At 42.0% G+C, this 18,546-nt stretch overlaps 1 protein-coding gene across 2 annotated transcripts in view; it reads right to left on the bottom strand.

Annotated features, from left to right (window-relative positions):
- Positions 1-4,163: 4,163 nt before the first annotated feature.
- LOC139381887 (serine protease HTRA1A-like) overlaps positions 4,164-18,546 on the bottom strand; it is a 32,627-nt gene continuing 18,244 nt past the window's right edge. The window contains exons 1-7 of one of the 2 annotated variants that reach the window (XM_071125739.1): positions 13,414-13,485; positions 13,049-13,243; positions 12,936-12,968; positions 12,588-12,702; positions 6,304-6,361; positions 5,956-6,051; positions 4,414-4,787 (exon numbers count right to left, since the gene is read on the bottom strand). In XM_071125739.1, the coding sequence (XP_070981840.1) occupies positions 4,619-4,787; positions 5,956-6,051; positions 6,304-6,361; positions 12,588-12,702; positions 12,936-12,968; positions 13,049-13,243; positions 13,414-13,467 (720 nt within the window). In that variant the 5' untranslated portion in view covers positions 13,468-13,485 and the 3' untranslated portion in view covers positions 4,414-4,618. Of the gene's footprint in view, positions 4,788-5,955; positions 6,052-6,303; positions 6,362-12,587; positions 12,703-12,935; positions 12,969-13,048; positions 13,244-13,413; positions 13,486-18,546 lie in introns of those variants that run through there. The other variant, XM_071125738.1, reaches the window with a different exon arrangement.

Genomic DNA, 18,546 nt, shown 5'->3' with positions numbered 1-18,546 from the left:
ATCTCAGGTATTTTCCTGATCATTGGGGTGTGGCTTGGAAGTCTTCACCTCACCTGTCGGCGCAAGTTCCTCGTCTTCATTTCTGTCAGGTTCAATTTCTGAGAGTTCACTCTCCGTTGACTGCTCAGGGTTTTCAGGAGCGTAACATGTAATTATCTCAAAATGACAATGTCCTTGGCTTGTATTTCGCAGATGTTGCTTTGGGTTTTGAACATCGTGCCCTTATTTTTGCTTTGCGTCTTCTCGCCATCCACCATCTTCTTCCTTTCTGGCCTCGGCCTCCTCCGATGCAGTTTTCAGCACCCAAGGACTGCAATTAAAATGTACACTCCTGTTTCCTTCGGACACAGCCAAGACAATCGGTCACTTCACCGCAAGATAACAGTTGACCAACCATCAAATGGAATGTTTTCTAGTACCCCAACGACTTTGATGCGTTGTGATAGTAAACGTGTGTGATTGCATAAAAACGGACAGAAAACCCACAGTTCTGCTGAAGTCTACTGCCCACAGTGTGGAATGAGCACACAACTATGGTAACATTACCAGAAATTTGAGATGTTTGTCATATGTAAATCTTAAAGTTCTTCTTTGACATTAAAAGAAAAAAAAAAAAAAAAAAAGAATTCAGTTTAGCTCAGCTATGTGCATGACATCACATAGCGAAGGTTGACCCTAAGTTATTTCAAACTCCAAAGCAAAGTATTTGGATCAGTACCTCTGACCTATGGGCCCCTACATCAGGCTAACAAGGTCTATATGATCAACTGAAACAATTTCTGAGTAAACATGGACATGGTTAGTGATGTTACGTTTGATACGGAGCTCCGAGGCATGCGTCGAAATCGCTAAGCAGTCTACTTCAAAGCAGAGTGTCGATGCCTTTATCACTTTATCAGAAGCACGTGATCAATGACGTCCGAAGCTTCATTTAGTTGATCCTGATTGGTTTGGTATTGGTTTCGGTAGAAGACAAAAAGGCTACGCTGCACAAGTGCTACGGCATGTGGGGTGTTATGTTGAAAAATGTGTCTGTTCTAAATGATTTTGACCAGCAGGTGCCACTACTGTACACTGTTGATCAAAGCCTAGAGTAATGAACCTATTTTTGACACAATTGGCTGGAAAGCCCCAGTGCTTCAGGAAGCTTTGTTTCCCCATCACTAACAGTTCTGAGTCTAGGTAGCTACATTTAAAAGGCTCCATTTTACACTAGAAGGTCTGAGCCATTTTTGTATCTAGATCCATCTCTGAGTTTGAAACACAATTTACCAATGTAAGGCAATTAACTAATATTGACACAGCTGAGGGGTAGCCTAAGAAGCATGCTAGATCTACGAAGGGTTCTCTAAAACTAACCAGCTTCAGATTCCAGCTCAGGCTTCACCCGAATTATGACGGTGGATATTGCTTGTCCGACCGTCCCCTCGCCCATGATTATAAGGGCCATTCTGATCCAACCATAAATTCATACACATTTTACCCCTGGATGGAGAGGATAGAAATTCAATATGTAGCTAGATGTAGAAGGCTAATGTTAACTAGCTGGCTAATCGCTAACGTTGCTCATGAAAGGAAGTTAGGCTAGCGAGCAAGCATTTTAGACAGGTAGCCTATGACAACAAGAGTCAACATGTTTTTTACTACTTGCACACACACACACAAATCAAAACCATGAGTGCATGGTGGGTGGAGGAATTGACCAACAAATCTATGGATATAGCAGCCTATAACCTAATTTAGTCTGTCAAACAGGTAAATGTACAGTACCTCTCATTTATCAAATAGAAAGAAATAGGCTCCAACACAAATTCCTCTTGTTGTTTGTAAAGTCTAATTAAAATGAAGCCAGTTTAAAGGAATTATGACTACTTTAATTTGCCTACTTTCAGCACCATGAGCTGTCCATTTCTGATTGAATGTGCCATGTCTGCTGCTTCAAGTTTCAGCAGCACAATGTAAATTACTCAAATATGTCTTATTGTCAGGTCAATAACTATGATAAATAGGCCTACATCATCGGCAAAAAATATATTGTTTTTAATAAAAATCAATATAGGAGTAGCACGTTATCAAAGTTGACCTCTGGTCGTTATCTTCGTGCTCTCCTTCTCAAACTGAACAGAACATAAACTGCGTCCAAGATTATTTTCAAGATTATTTCCCCTACTAAAATACTTAATCAGTCGTCTTCATCACATGAAGGGGATGATGACACCATCTTTGTGAGAGGGAGGCTTTCTGATTTCATTGGTACTCAACTCGTGGCTCAGACACTTCATTCAGGATAAATGGAGTTAGCCCAAAGTTAGCCTGCCCAGGTGCAGGTTAGTTCTGAAGCAGGTTATTTTATTCATTGTCATAGAAATTGACTTGGCTAAAAGGTGAGCCACTTTCGTATGATCAGTTATCCCGAGTTGAACTCAGAGTTGATCAAAATTACCTCGATAACTCCTCAATTCCTGCTACGTAGGATACCCCTCAGGGCTAATAGACAAAGCTTACACTCTTGGAAAAAAGGGTTCCAAAAGGGTTCTTCGGCTGTCCCCATAGGAGAACCCTTTTTTGGCTCCAGGTAGAAACTTTTTGGTTCCATCTAGATCCCTCTGTGGAAAGGGCTATGCATGACCCTTATGACTGATGGTTTGGGCACAAACCCTGGCAGAGCATTAGTAGACTTCATACATAGGCACACCCTTCCCTTCACAGCTGAATCCACAACTACACTCACGGAGTGACATATGCATGATGTTTTCACTGTCTCTGGGTCAGTTAACAACCCCACTGGAACAATGTTTTTGCAGAGTGAAGGCTATCAATGCAACAAATGCATCTGTGTGACCGAGACAGAAAAAGTGAAGTGTTTTGATTCTGTGTACCAGGATGCAATGTTTCATAGAACCGTGAGATGGCAGCAGTTGCTTTAACATGTTTCCTTTTTACTGTACTTGAAAATGCACTACAACATCTAATGTATCATGTTATATAAGCTCTCCTCTTCATGTTACTCTGATGTGTAGCATGTGAATACTGAATTGGGAAGATTAAAATCCTGAGCCTCACCCTCTGCACTATCTCCTCTAGGTGTGATTAAGTGGTCTTGATCATGTTATTCATCCACTGAAATCAGTTAGAATCTAGGCCTACACCAACTGAACTCCAGCATTTTTGGGATACTATAGGGCAATTTTTTTCACCTTAATTTATTCAACATAAAAACGATGAATATTAATTTCTCAAGTCTTATTTTTTGACATATTGTTTGGAACAATATACTCTTCAAACACATCAAATTTCCAGAGTGGGCTCTCTGGTACTTTTAATTATATTACCAATTTCATACATAGAAATGTACATTACAGGTCATTAACCAATCACAGTCCTCTTTTAGGATTGCACATTCTGAAAATCACCAGCGGAGGGAGGTCTCTTTGAATCCATTTTCCCATTCACTCTATTGGTGCTCATAAAATTCATCAGAGCTTACAGAGAGCCCACTCTGTGAATTTGATGTACTTGTAGAGTGTATTGTTCCAAACAGTAACTCTTAAACTGAACTAAATCTAAATCTACTTTTGAGATATTAATATTAATATTTTTAATGTTGAATAAATCAATGGGAAATGTGTCTAGATTCTGAACTAAAATACTTGATATGTTACAACACACTATAAGGAGTATAATGACACTAAGATGTTGTCTGTATCATTTACGGTGTGTTCATGTGAGTGTCTCATCTGTAGGACCTTGTCTGGATTACGTGTATGGACCATTATCCTCTCTGTGAGGTCAGCCCAACTGCCACAGCAGGCCAGTATCAAACCCTTATGGGGGCAGTAAAACTAAATAAAAAACAGCCCCACATCATTTTTATGTCCTCCTTGTGAGTGTGTGTGTGTGTATGTGTGTCATGGCTAAGCTCATACACATGCAAAGAAAATATTGTAAATCTAATCTCAGTCAGGGAGCAGTCCATCACAGTGTGTGTGTGTCTGTATGTTTGTGTGTGTGTATGTGTGCGTGTGAGTGATGGAGTGAGTGAGTGAGTGAGTGAAAGAGAGCAATACAGAAAGAGGTGGGGAGAGAAAGTGCTTGAAAAAGATTGTGATACGTGAGCTCTTCAGATTGATCCTTTCATCTCCAACATCAAAGTTACCATCATAAAACACTTAAGACTTTATTCTCTTCTCTGTAAGTGTCATTGACAAATACACCACAAAACTACAGTACTTAGAATAGGAATTTAGAAAAAAAGAATTGCACAACTCGCTCAGAGCTGCTCTCTACATCGTTTTACATTGCCACGGTGGGCCTCCATCTGAACAATCAGTCAGTATAAAAAAAACACAGAACAAACAAGTCAAAACAGGTCAACTAGCTAGTGTTTAACAGTTAACAGTACTAGAAGCGTACAATAATAAAAGTGTAATACACATGGATGAGGAAGTACAACTCTGCTGAGATGCTCTATACAATCGTTCCTTTTCAAGGCGGAGTCCATGTGCATGATGCCACAAAGCCCTAAAGGCCACAGATTGGGGCGCGATTAAACACACATGTCCATATAAGGTCCATTGGTGTTGCTAATGAGCATCAGCTCATGGGTGGGGCTGGGGGGTCAGGGGTCGATCTCCATGGGAACGATGGTGATGATGACGTCCTCGTTACTACGGCGCACCACCACCTGCAGCGTGGCATCCTTCTTGATGATGGTGCTCACGTCGGTTGCAGAGGAAATCCGCTGGCCGTTGATGGAGATGATGACATCATGCTCCTTCAGACCGCCACTAAGAGAGGAGGAACACAACAGAATGAGAACTACAGCAACAAACATGCTTGATAGAACGGTTAGCCATAATAATAAGATTGTTATTTCAAGGTATCGATTGCTCTTTATTGCACCTACATTCAGCTAGGAATGGATTCCATTGGCCGGGTTGCCTTTATATTTCTTGTTAGAAGGTAAATATAGTTCACACATTATTTGATGCTTTAATCTGTAGTGCAGGACAAATGTGACAAACTGAAATTAACTGCGGCAGGTAGCCAAGCGGTTAAGAGCGTTTGGCCAGTAACCGTAAAGGTCGCTGGTTCGAATCCCTGAGCCGACTAGGTGGGGGGAAAAAAATTGGCCTATGTGCCCTTGAGCAAGGCATTTAACCCTAATTGTTCCTGTAAGTGGCTCTGGATAAGAGTCTAAATGACAACATATATGTATCCTTCATCCAGACCACAATAATTAGTCAGGGGAAAGTGCTTTGCGCAACACACTCCCACACTCCCACAGACCAAAACACACCCGGAATAGAAATCTAGTAAAACCAAATTACACAAAGACTGGAGTGGTTCCCAGAAGTGATATCAAAGCCTCCACTTTCACACAACTACTCTCCCACCACCACTGATAATACTTCCACATTCCCCTCATTGTACTCAGGCTAACAGGACTAACACTTACACCACCAATGAGACACAGAAGGCCTAATATAAGAACTAGGGCAGGGTAAGAGGGACCAGGAAAACCACAGCAAACCCCTTGCTACTTGAGGGATGAATGGAATAGCTGACCTCAGCGTCTCTCCAACCACAACCCTTCTCTGGTAGAACTGTGGTCACCAGAGATGATCACACTGAATGTGCTGCAGAGGATGTGGGAGGAGGAGGATTTTTGAGTGGGTGAACAAGCAATGTTTTACTAAGGGGGGTTGTGTGTGTATGCATTTGCATGTGAAAATGGGAGAGAGAGTGTGTGAATGTAAGTGGGTTTTTGTGGGGAGAGTTGGACGTTGAAGGTCTATATACATTTGAAGCGTGTACATACAGTGGAAAGAGCCAAAGACAATACCCCTGAGCACATAAAATGTCAGACAACTTGTCCTCACACTCATAAGAAACTCATATTACTGGTGAGATGGAGTGTGTTTGTACTTTCTTTCCCTGTTAGTTTGTACTTACGCTGCGGCCGGCGTTTTGGAGATCACCTCCATGACGTACGCTCCAGAGGTGATATCAGGGAAGTCTTTGTGTCGCACCTTTAGCTCCTTGGTCAACCTAGAGAGTGAAGGGGAAGAAATTAAGTAACCCATTAGGAAAAAGTGCTTAGTTGTCTGTATCCAACTGAAATGCAGTTTACCATGCCCAGTTCAAATATGTTATTTTTGACGGCTTTGGATAACTACATTCTCCAGTTTAGTGCTCACTTTCACAGTCTCAAGTCTTTCATTGTATTTATCAGGAGTTGACAAAAGAAAATGTCCCATCCTTTTCATTACAAATATGACCAGTTAATTAGGATCTACTTACGCTGGAGTGAGTGTCATCATCCTCACACCAATGTATCTCTTCTTTGCCCCAGCTCTTCCTAAGGGAGCACAATAAGAAGGGAAAAAAATCAGGAAGAGGGCAGCTCTTTAATCATATGCAAAAGGGGTTTCCTTTTGACTCGAAGAATATCTGGGTGATTCTGAGGCTGGGTCAAATCAAATGTTATTTGTCACATGCTTTGTAAACAACAGGTGTGGACTAACAGTGAAATGTCTACTTCTAGGCCCTTTCCAACAATGCAGAGAGAAAGAAAATAGAGATATAATAGAAAAGAAAAACACATCATACTAAAAGTATCAATAGATACACAATCCGTAATGATAACTTGGCTATATTCAAGGGGTACCAGTACCGAGTCGATTTGCAGGGGTACGAGGTAATTGAGGTAGACATGTACATATAACTAGGAATAAAGTGACATAGTAAACAGTAGCAGCAGCGTATGTGATGAGTCAAAAACGTTAGTGCAAAAAGGGTCAATGCAGATAGTTAAATAGTTAACCAAATTGCTACACGGACTAACTATTTATCAGTCTTATGACTTGGGAGTAGAATCTGTTCAAGGCCCTGTTGGTTCCAGACATGGTGCATCGGTACCACTTGCCGTGCGGTAGCAGAGAGAACAGTATGACTTGGGTGGCTGGAGTCTGAAAATTTTTAGGGCCTTCCTCTGACACCGCCTGGTCCTGGATGGCAGGGAGCTCGGCCCCAGTAATGTACAAGCAGTTGCCATACCTCCCTATAGGCTGTCTCATCGTTGTTGGTGATCAGGCCTACTGTACCACCGTCGTGTCGTCTGCAAACTTAATGATGGTGTTGGCGTCGTGGGTGAACAAGGAGTACAGGAGGGACTATACATGCACCCCTGAGGGGCCCCTGTGTTGAGGGTCAGCGTGGCAGATGTGTTATTGCCTACCCTTACCACCTGGTGGCGTCCTGTCAGAAACTCCAGGATCCAGTTGCAGAGGGAGGTTTTCAGTCCCAGGGTCCTTAGTGATGAGCTAGATGGGCACTATGATGTTAAAAACTAGAGCTGTAATCAATGAACAGCATTCTCACATCGGTGTTCCTTTTGTCCAAGTGAGAAAGGGCTGTGTGGAGCAGTGTCGTCATTAGGCCTGGACTGCTGGGGCTTCAGCCCCAGATGTTTTTGGTCCAAAAAACATATTTTTCACAAAATGTTTTTCACATTTCAGTCTGAGTTTCCTATAACTACACATCACTTGTGAGATGCAGTATACTGGCAATTTTTTATGACAAAAATCAACAATACAATATACTGCACTAGAAGGCACTGCAATAAGCCTTTTGTGTCACAGTGCCTGCTGTGATTGGTCAAGATTTCACAAGACAGTGGACTGCTGATGTCCATTGACCCCTTGCCCACACTTTCAGCACTGGTTAGATGTCAATGTCATCACTCAGCAAAACGCATGTCACTCAGTCAGAGTTTTCATCATAGCACAGAGCGAATATGGATATTTTGAACTTCTTCCCGAAAGAGAGGCAAAAAAAGTGAGCCGGTTGAAATCGGGAGGAGCGGACTGAACAGTCAAACTGCAGCTAAGCAGCAGCAGATTTAGCCACATGTTTGTGCAGGGTTGGTGGTAGCTAACTAGCTAGTCTCCTTTAGCGTAAGGGCTGGCTAATGCTAATAAGCTAGCCTTAGCGCTCAGCATCCTAAAGCTATTGAGTGTCATTCAGAGTTATTTAACAGTATATTTAGTGAATGGGAAGCAAAGAATGTTGATATAAGTCGTATTAGGACAAGTGTTTATTTACTGCGAGTGTATTTAATGGGTTTCGTATCTGTAGCTAGCTTGGATGGCTAGCCACTTCGGTAGCTACTGACTGGCTAGCTAGCTGAGACCGAAGACATTTTTCTGACTGAAGCACATTCAGTATCTGTGGACTGAAGCTCAACTTTACTACAACATTATATTTAACCTTTTATTGCAGTGGGCTAAATCTGGGTCGCACAGAGTGTTTCTTGGTAGTCTTAAACTAATCTACTTTGAAACAAAAGTATATACAGTGCCTTGCGAAAGTATTCGGCCCCCTTGAACTTTGCGACCTTTTGCCACATTTCAGGCTTCAAACATAAAGATATAAAACTGTATTTTTTTGTGAAGAATCCACAACAAGTGGGACACAATCATGAAGTGGAACGACATTTATTGGATATTTCAAACTTTTTGAACAAATCAAAAACTGAAAAATTGGGCGTGCAAAATTATTCAGCCCCTTTACTTTCAGTGCAGCAAACTCTTTCCAGAAGTTCAGTGAGGATCTCTGAATGATCCAATGTTGACCTAAATGACTAATGATGATAAATACAATCCACCTGTGTGTAATCAAGTCTCCGTATAAATGCACCTGCACTGTGATAGTCTCAGAGGTCCGTTAAAAGCGCAGAGAGCATCATGAAGAACAAGGAACACGCCAGGCAGGTCCGAGATACTGTTGTGAAGAAGTTTAAAGCCGGATTTGGATACAAAAAGATTTCCCAAGCTTTAAACATCCCAAGGAGCACTGTGCAAGCGATAATATTGAAATGGAAGGAGTATCAGACCACTGCAAATCTACCAAGACCTGGCCGTCCCTCTAAACTTTCAGCTCATACAAGGAGAAGACTGATCAGAGATGCAGCCAAGAGGCCCATGATCACTCTGGATGAACTGCAGAGATCAGCTGAGGTGGGTAGACTCTGTCCATAGGACAACAATCAGTCGTATATTGCACAAATCTGGCCTTTATGGTAGAGTGGCAAGAAGAAAGCCATTTCTTAAAGATATCCATACAAAGTGTCGTTTAAAGTTTGCCACAAGCCACCTGGGAGACACACCAAACATGTGGAAGAAGGTGCTCTGGTCAGATGAAACCAAAATTTAACTTTTTGGCAACAATGCAAAACGTTATGTTTGGCGTAAAAGCAACACAGCTGAACACACCATCCCCACTGTCAAACATGGTGGTGGCAGCATCATGGTTTGGGCCTGCTTTTCTTCAGCAGGGACAGGGAAGATGGTTAAAATTGATGGGAAGATGGATGGAGCCAAATATAGGACCATTCTGGAAGAATGGATGGAGTCTGCAAAAGACCTGAGACTGGGACGGAGATTTGTCTTCCAACAAGACAATGATCCAAAACATAAAGCAAAATCTACAATGGAATGGTTCAAAAATAAACATATCCAGGTGTTAGAATGGCCAAGTCAAAATCCAGACCTGAATCCAATCGAGAATCTGTGGAAAGAACTGAAAACTGCTGTTCACAAATGCTCTCCATCCAACCTCACTGAGCTCGAGCTGTTTTGCAAGGAGGAATGGGAAAAAAATTCAGTCTCTCGATGTGCAAAACTGATAGAGACATACCCCAAGCGACTTACAGCTGTAATCGCAGCAAAAGGTGGCGCTACAAAGTATTAACTTAAGGGGGCTGAATAATTTTGCACGCCCAATTTTTCCGTTTTTGATTTGTTAAAAAAGTTTGAAATATCCAATAAATGTCTTTCCACTTCATGATTGTGTCCCACTTGTTGTTGATTCTTCACAAAAAAATACAGTTTTATATCTTTATGTTTGAAGCCTGAAATGCGGCAAAAGGTCGCAAAGTTCAAGGGGGCCGAATACTTTCGCAAGGCACTGTACCTCACACACATGGTTATGGGCTTCAAAAAAGAAGACACCTGTACCATGTCAGATATAGAATTGAAATGTATTACATTTTGAGTTTGCATCCTAATATTACACTTTATACACATAGCAGAAGAATGAAATATAACAAAACCATTTGACATAGAAACACTGGATTTGGGCCGTTAAAAAAATATATGTTCATTAATTATGAAATTATGAAAAATATTAATAGAATCCCACTCATGAGGCCACTAGAGGGCACTTTGGTTATTTGACTGCAGGAAAGGCTACCCCTGTTGAAAATGAGCAATGTTGAGTAGGTAGAACTGACTAAATGAAATGAATCACAGAGGTCTTATAACCTATTCCATTCTAAAGGTAAACATGCTTGGCTCATGTCCGTTATTTCCATATAGGCTAAGTAACTATTTGTAAAAAAAAACTGCCCATTAGTAACTTTAAAGACAACTGCCCCTATAAACCAACTTCTCATTTATAAAACAGCTTATGTGGCATTGATATGAGTCAGAAACATTTATTGTACTGTCAAAATTAACTAAACTGTAAATAGGATAATTTTGGGAATAAAGTCAGTCTCATCCAAAACAGAGTTTTGTGAGACTTGTGGTCGTGACTTCATAAATTATGGTTGGGTTTGTTTCAATCCCTCCTACATGCCCACAGCACACAAGTAGGCAGCACACAAGTAATCATCAATTCGGAGTGCAGCTGCACGCGGCCTGATCTTAAATCCTGTGGTAAATTTGGGTTGACTTTGGATATCCCTATGGGGCTAGTTAGGGACAATTGGTTAATTACAAAACGTAATGGGACCACATGTTAAAATTCCAATAGCTCCAAATATCAATTTCTTAAAAACCTCAAACCAACTATACATTTCAGAAATGCATACATAAATATGGAAATTAGGAAAAAATGAAAATGGTGTGCAACATAAAAATATTGTCTCATTTACATTGTCATTTATTGATGGTCCCTAACTTGCCCGAGAGATAGGCTATCCAAATTCAGTCAGGTTGTACACCAGCCGGCTGAAGCTAATTGGCTAAATAATTTGGCTAACTCTTCCCACCAGCGAACACACACAGGAGACACCCACATCAAACCACACCCCGAAACCAACTCACATTTGAATTCAGTCATGGACGCTAGCATTTCTTAATAAACTAAATCTATAATGCAGTAACACTTTACAACTAACTAATGACATGCTGCACCTCTACCTTGAGACCTTACCGATGAGACAAACAAGAAAAAAAGTGATGTAAAGAAAGCGATGTAGAGAGGCAGAGGAGGGGTGAGCACACAGTAGACAGTATCACTTAAAGCTGCTCCATGTATTCTAATTACGACACAGTTTGTGTGTGTGCGTGTGTCCCTCTCAGTTTGTGTTTGAAGTTGTTGAGTGGTTTTTGGCAATACACTGTAGATGTATGTGTTCCAGAGTAGAGACCCCCACAGTAGCAACTGTAATTGAGTACTGGCAGTGTCTGCTGTGGCAGGTAGGAAGGTAGAATTTACCTGAACATTTCCTAAGCTCTAAATGTTCTAATTTCTGTGTTCGTGTCAAAATGCGCCAAATTCAAGCATTTAGCTGTTGAAATTCTTCTTTGGGGGCCAGGAAAAAATGCCCCTGGACGTCCCTACTGGCTTTGGGCCGGAATGTCTTCAAATCCAAGAAATGCCCCTGGTGTAAGAGTGCAATAGAGATTGGTGATCTGTGGATGTTTCTTTACAAATTGGATTGGGTCCAGGGTGTCTGGGATGATGGTGTTGATGTGAGCCATGGAATATGCTTAGTTATAATGGGGTCTGAATCAAAATGTCTGTAAGTGTTTATGGTTATCCTCAAAACATGGCTAACATGCTGACCAGACCGGACACGTCGTATGCGCGAGCGTCGCAAAATACATTTAGAAAACAATGTTATTCAATTATTGCACTCACACTGCTTGCGCGCGGCAACGAGCATCTGCGATGCCCAGGGCTAAAATAGAACTCCTTTCCATTTCTGACACAGATCGCGCTGCAAGTCCTGCCTCTCCCATCTCCTCATTGGTTTATAGAAGCAGGTACCCATGTGCCATCTCCTTATTGGTTATACCCACGTGGGTGATTGAAAGACTAAATGTTTTGCAGGTTGTCGTGGAAATACTGTGTAGATGAAAAAGCCTGGAAGGAGGAGAGATGACTAAACTATTTGGTTGGCCGTTTTATGTGTGGATTAATTGTCGGAGTAGAGGACCTTGTGCATTTCAGGTAAAATAACAACTCAATGTTTATATTCCAGGACAAATGAGCCAGCAACAGCAAGCTAGCTAAATAGGACAAATGAGCTAGTTAAATAGGACAAATTAGCTAGCAAGTGCAAGCTAACTAGCTAAATTGCCATACATATTTAATGCTTTTCGACCTGTCCCCAAATTCATGTCGTTGGTTCAGAGTTTGTTTTGATATTGCGTTTGGTGTAGGGGGACAAAATACATTTATGCACGATGGCTCACGCGCGCAGCCGGTTTAGGTTCCGTGTAAACAGGACCATACACTAGGGGGACATATTTAGATGTTACACCCAGGATGATTATAGGGATTCAACGTCCTACCTCGGGACTGTCTGTCGTAGGATTCAGTCAGGAACTCTCTGATCTTATCGGAGGGAATGGCGAAAGAAATTCCAGCTGTCACTTTCAGAGTGTTGATCCCGATCACTTCACCATCCTACAATAACACCGTCAATAATGAAGTCAATAATACAATCATCCAACAACAATATACAGTAGTCAATTTAGTGTCTGAAAACCACACAGTGACACACTAATAACACTGTACCACAATCACACATTTGCATACAGTTTCAAACTAGAATGTGCCATCATGCAGACACAGTGTCTGCCTTCTATTAGACATGTAGAACTACTGTTTAACTGTCAATAAACAAAGAGTATTCTCACCAGATTCACCAGAGGGCCTCCTGAATTACCATACTGTCAACAAAAAAAGGACATCACTTCAGTTCTCAGTTCACAATCCTTTGGGATGTGAGTGCATGTGTTCACAGACTCACATTGATAATAGCGTCTGTCTGAATGTATTCCATTTCAGAGTTGCGTAGGCCCAACTCCTTGCCCCCTCGTTGGGTTGTGCTGACTATTCCTGTGGTAACTGTGTTCTGGAGTGAGAAGGGGCTTCCGATGGCCACCACAAACTCCCCAGGCCTCAGGTCTGACGAAAGCCCCAACATCAGCACAGGAAGCTTGATCTGTAGGGGGGACAAGTTAGGGAGGGCATATTTATTTACAGCATTAATATTTACAGTGAAGCTAAAGTCCTTCAAGCACAATTCCATAGACCCTTCCAATTCTTCTCACTCTATGGTCAGTCCACCCCCTCAACAGTGTATCTATTTTATAAGTGACTACTGGCCAGTACCTCATGAAACAGTACAAATCCATTTATGTTAAACTCAGGGACCACAGACTCCATGGCTAGGCAACCATGACAAGCCAGAGACAGTGCCTAGACAGACAGACAGAGGGTATATTTATCCAGCCACAGTTTCTCTCTGCATGAAATAATTTCCATTCCGTCCAGTCATAGCCAATGAGTGAATGGTCCTAGCCAAAGCGTCACTGCATCACGTTAAGCCGATAGTGCCCACCATGAATTCCCTGACAACAGCACCATCTTGAGACCTTTCCCATGTGTTCCTTGTATCCATTTTGTTTACCCTGGGTTATAAATAGAGTCACCGTGTGGGAAGCTAAGGTAACTGAGACTGACTGGCCAACAAGCCAAAGATCTACACAGCCAAAAGTCTCTGTATGCAAACACCAAAACACGCCCTGTCGTCAACTACCCAGGCGTATTCATATTGCCATCATGAAATATGATAACGCTACATTCCCCTTTCCAATATAGTGTATACACATGTTGATTGGCATCCCTACACAACATTAAAGTCATTTTTTACTGCTGACTGTTGCCTACAATAGCTGAATAGGCCTACAAATAGTATTAATCCATAAAAATGTATGTAAATTATAAAACGCCATTTTAACTTGCGGGAACTCCATGTGAACTCGGCCCCTGAGTTGTAGCGTAAGTATTAATAGAAGATGACAGTGAGAAGATGAGTGCATAACTGAGGGGAACTTTTCACATCCCCCAATCCCACCTTCTCTTCCTTCCCCCTCTCATTCCCTTCATCCAGACATGACACCGGAATAGCAGTATGAACTGCTATTCAGTCTGTGACTCCCCACCCTCACACTCACACACACATTTGTTTTACTATCCTTGTGGGGACCAGACAATTGATTCCCATTCAAAATCCTATTTTGCCTAAACCCTAACCCTAACCTTTAACCCTAAACCGAACCATAATTCGAACCCTTACCCTAATTGTAACCCTAAACCTAACCCCTAAGCCTAAAATAGCATTTTTCCTTGTGGGGACCGGCGAAATGTCCCCGACCTGACCAGGGTGAGGGGATAACCAGATAGAAAAGGCACACGTTGGCAAGAGGAGGTCAGGTGAGTCTTAGTCACTGAGACCGTCAGGACTGGTTGTCTGCCAGCCGCTTGCTGTGGTGATAGTGGTAATAACAGCGTGATTGTTATACAATCGACTGGTGCTTATTGAAATGTCTCGGCCTAGTGAATGATGAAAACACATCTTGACACACACCTGCACATATCCATCTGCTTACACACAATGCTGCCACTGTCTTGAGGGCAGTACAGTCATGCTTACACACATTCACTCATAAACTGTGAATGCCTAGACTAGCTGATATGAGCCCTTTGAGGGTGGGAGTGTCTGTGTGTGAATAGGCACAAAGGAAACATTAAATGCAGTGACTCTTCATGTGTGATGACTGTTAGTCTAGCTATCACCTACTAACCACTTGCAGCTACTTTTTTGTCCTTGTGGATTCCGTGTCGTATACTGTATATGTAATTTTTGGTGGTTCTGACCTTCACTTGACCATAAGTGACTCACCAGGTTATTTTGAACCATGGGCTGGTCTTAATGCCTTAACACTCATCCCCAACATTTACCACACTACAGTGTGCGGTGATGAAGATAATAAAAGTCCTGGACTGTGAGAAGCTTCCGTACTGTTCTTGCCGGACAGCCTGTAGTGAGTCAGAACCAAGTATATCAGCATTCAGTCACTAGCGGGTGAGAGGGCGCAGAAGCCAACTGCACAGACAGTTATTTTTTCTTCATGGTCCTAGATCTTGCCGGATTTATCTACCAACAGTTTTTACACATTAAGAAGAGGTGGTTGAAGGTAGAAGACGAGGAGCAGGAAACCCTCTCCTGCATTGGCCGTCCCCCAACATCATGCGAGATGCTTTCAGTTAAAGGCACTAATACCTGGTCCTCAGTCTCAAGTTAAAACTTTTTAATTTAAATTTCAACCACTCTATTCTTAAACAATGAATGTTTTCCAAGCTCTCGATTGCTTCATACATAACTGAGAATGGCACAATTTCAGATTTTAATAGAGGCTGAGATAGTGACAGAGACAGTATACTTCAACAGAAAAGCCTGTATTTACTAGTAGCCATCCAGAAAAAGTATTGCATGACAGGGGCACCTAGAAGTGGTAGTATCATTCCAGATATTCATATATTCATCATCTCAACCATCTCTAGAAAATTGTACAGTACATCTAGAGTGTCTGCTATGGCAGGGGGTGGAAGGACCGACAGGAAAAATGCCTCCTTTGTTGCCATAGACGAGCCTTTGTTTCATATTACAGCTTTGGCAGTTTGGAATCGCTTTTAAAACCTACTACATTAACTCCTATTTTATGACTTGAGCCTAGGTGCAAACTTGTTTTGTCAAGCTTCATGCTGTGATGGAGTGTCGCTAATAGTTTAAAAGGTGCACGTAAATATATGAAAACGGGTTCATTTGACTTAACCCAACAAATTCACAACTGTAAACTGACACCAACACAGCTGGCACCCGTTAGTTTTAAGAGACATGCTAGTGAAATACATACACCCTTTGTTTGGTGATTAAACCTATTACAACTTCTACGGTCTTTACTATGGTCACTACTGTGATCTTCCTATAGGGGAAATCAAGGCAGTGGGTATTATGTTATCTTTGTAGCACTGTGCTACCACGCAGAGATCATACTGTAGGTATCATGGGGAGGACTAGCAAGTTGTGTGACTGTTGGTGGGTGTACAGTACTTTGGCTACACGTGAACTTTTAGCCCAAGGGTTGTGCCACAATGAATAAAGAGGAGCGTGATCCGACATGCTCACACCTGTAGAACCATCAGCTCTGGGGATCGGCATTGGCTGAGGGGTGGCAGGAAACGTATGTGTGTGAGCTCAACATAACAGCTAGTTTCAGGGAAAGAGTTATGCGCGCACCCAACTATATCACATGGGGCTGGGGAAAATCTATGTCATAAGAAAAATAAATGTCCCTTCCCTCACTGATTGCTAGCCATCTGAACAATATTTAATAGCATAGGCTAGTTAATATAAACACCTTTCAACCATACTGGCTAACCTAACCTTCACTGATATCGGACAGAAAAACAATATGCGCACATTGTTGTAAATATCCCAGCCAACACGTGGTCAAAAGCTCTCTCTGTGTTTCCTTCAGGTTTACAGACACCCTGGATGACATCTCACTGACGGCGGCTAGACGCCACACACTTTTGATCTCTGGGCCATGCAGACCTGACGAGATGCGGTTGGGATGTTTGGGTCTCTCTTCCCTGCATAGCTGGATTGGAAAACTACCACCAACAAACTAGGCCAAGTCTGCAGCATGGAATAGAAGAGCAAGGCCAGTCGGCTTTCCCTGGCCCTCGTCCGCACACGCTGCATCCAAATGGATGAGAACGATTGTGGGAGAGCGAGTGAAATGGAGGATGAGACGAGGATGTGATTCATTTACCCTCTGCTTCTTTCTAGAAGAAGACCACTTTTTCCACAAGATGAGGAGCAGAGCATGTCCTGGATGACTCCTAAACCAATAAGAGCTAATGCATTTAGTGATGATGATGTGGCGTCCTCTTTTGGCTAGGTATGTTTAACCGCAATCAGTCTGTCGACATGACTTCCTCAGTTTTTATTGGCACTGCCCAAATTGAGGACATCGTCAGTGAACTATTGTGTATGAGAGACAAGTTAGGCAGTGAGTTGATAGGGTTAACAAGCTGCTCCTTCCCCTACATGATGACCTCTCTCAATATCTTCCCAGCGCTACATCACACAGAGAACTCATTAGCCTATTAGCAAACTTAGCTTTCCAGACATATGGAACTGTTTCCCTCTCTTCCTTTCTCTATATCCCACTCTCTTTCTGTCAGAAAGGAGTGTAGCACTTTTTCCCTTCCCATCCTCTGAAGTCCCAGCTGCTGCAGACAGACTAATGTCTTCCCCAGAGACGGGGGTACACCACACCACACCACAACCCAGGAACGGACCAACCCAGCCACCAATAAACTCTGCTTCTCATGGAGCACCGAGGGGGAAGAAAGGGTATTCTACATCCAAAAAGTACTTTTCAAAGATCACATGTGTGATTGATTCTTTCTCAGTGGGCTTATATGCACTACAAAGTTTGACAATAGTAACCCCTTCTCATAATGACTCCCAATTGAAGCAAGAGAGATACAGAGAAGGAGGGAGAGGGAGGAAAAGAGGGAAAGAGATGAATACTTAAGAGTACAGACCTGAAGCACTGAGGACAAAACTGTGACGACTGACTATATTTTCCCTTACATTTCAAATTAAGAAATTCCAACTTTCCCTTTATTTCCCCGTCTAATTATCTCCCTCCCTCTCTCATCCTCTAATTTCTCTTTCACTGACTCTCTCCATCTCTATTCGACTCTCTCCCTCACAAACACCCTCCCCTATCATTAACATTAGGGATGTGCTGTCCCCCATGGAACTGGGTAGACACTGTCTCACATAGAAGGGACAACTGGGGCAAAGATTTCAACAGATGGCTCAACAAATTGAGCCATTTTGTGACTAAACATAAAACAATAAGAAATTATATTCCCAAACAAAGAAAAATTACATAAAACACAATGGAAAAAAGACTTTGGAGTACCTTAAATTATGTCATGGGCAGAAAACCCAATTAATCTCCATTGAAGGTAATGGGTTATCGATAACAAACCTTTCGATATTGCCAATCATTTTAACGATAATTTCACTCGTAAAGTGGAAAAACTCAGAAGTGAAATAACAACATTGAACAGTGAACAATCATATTTTTTTAAATCAAATATCTAATAATGAAAGAGAAGGATGGCTGTTTTGAATTTGGTCAAGTTAGTGTGGGAGAGGTGGGAAAAGTATTGTTATCCATCACTAATGATAAGCCACCAGGTATGGGAAACTATTGAGAATGGTAGCAGACTGGATGTGCCAACCCTATTTGCTATATCTTTAACCAAAGCCTAAAGGAGTGTGGGTGCCCACAGGCGTGGAAGGAAGCGAAAGTAATTCACTGCCTAAAAATAGTAAAGCACCCTTTCCTGGCTCTAACAGCCGACCAGTCAGTT

Source organism: Oncorhynchus clarkii, chromosome 23, assembly GCF_045791955.1.
Source record: "Oncorhynchus clarkii lewisi isolate Uvic-CL-2024 chromosome 23, UVic_Ocla_1.0, whole genome shotgun sequence".
In the NCBI taxonomy this organism is placed as follows: Eukaryota; Metazoa; Chordata; class Actinopteri; order Salmoniformes; family Salmonidae; genus Oncorhynchus; species Oncorhynchus clarkii.
The sequence above is the reverse complement of the archived record's forward strand: the minus strand, read 5'-3'. Positions and strand labels throughout refer to the sequence as shown.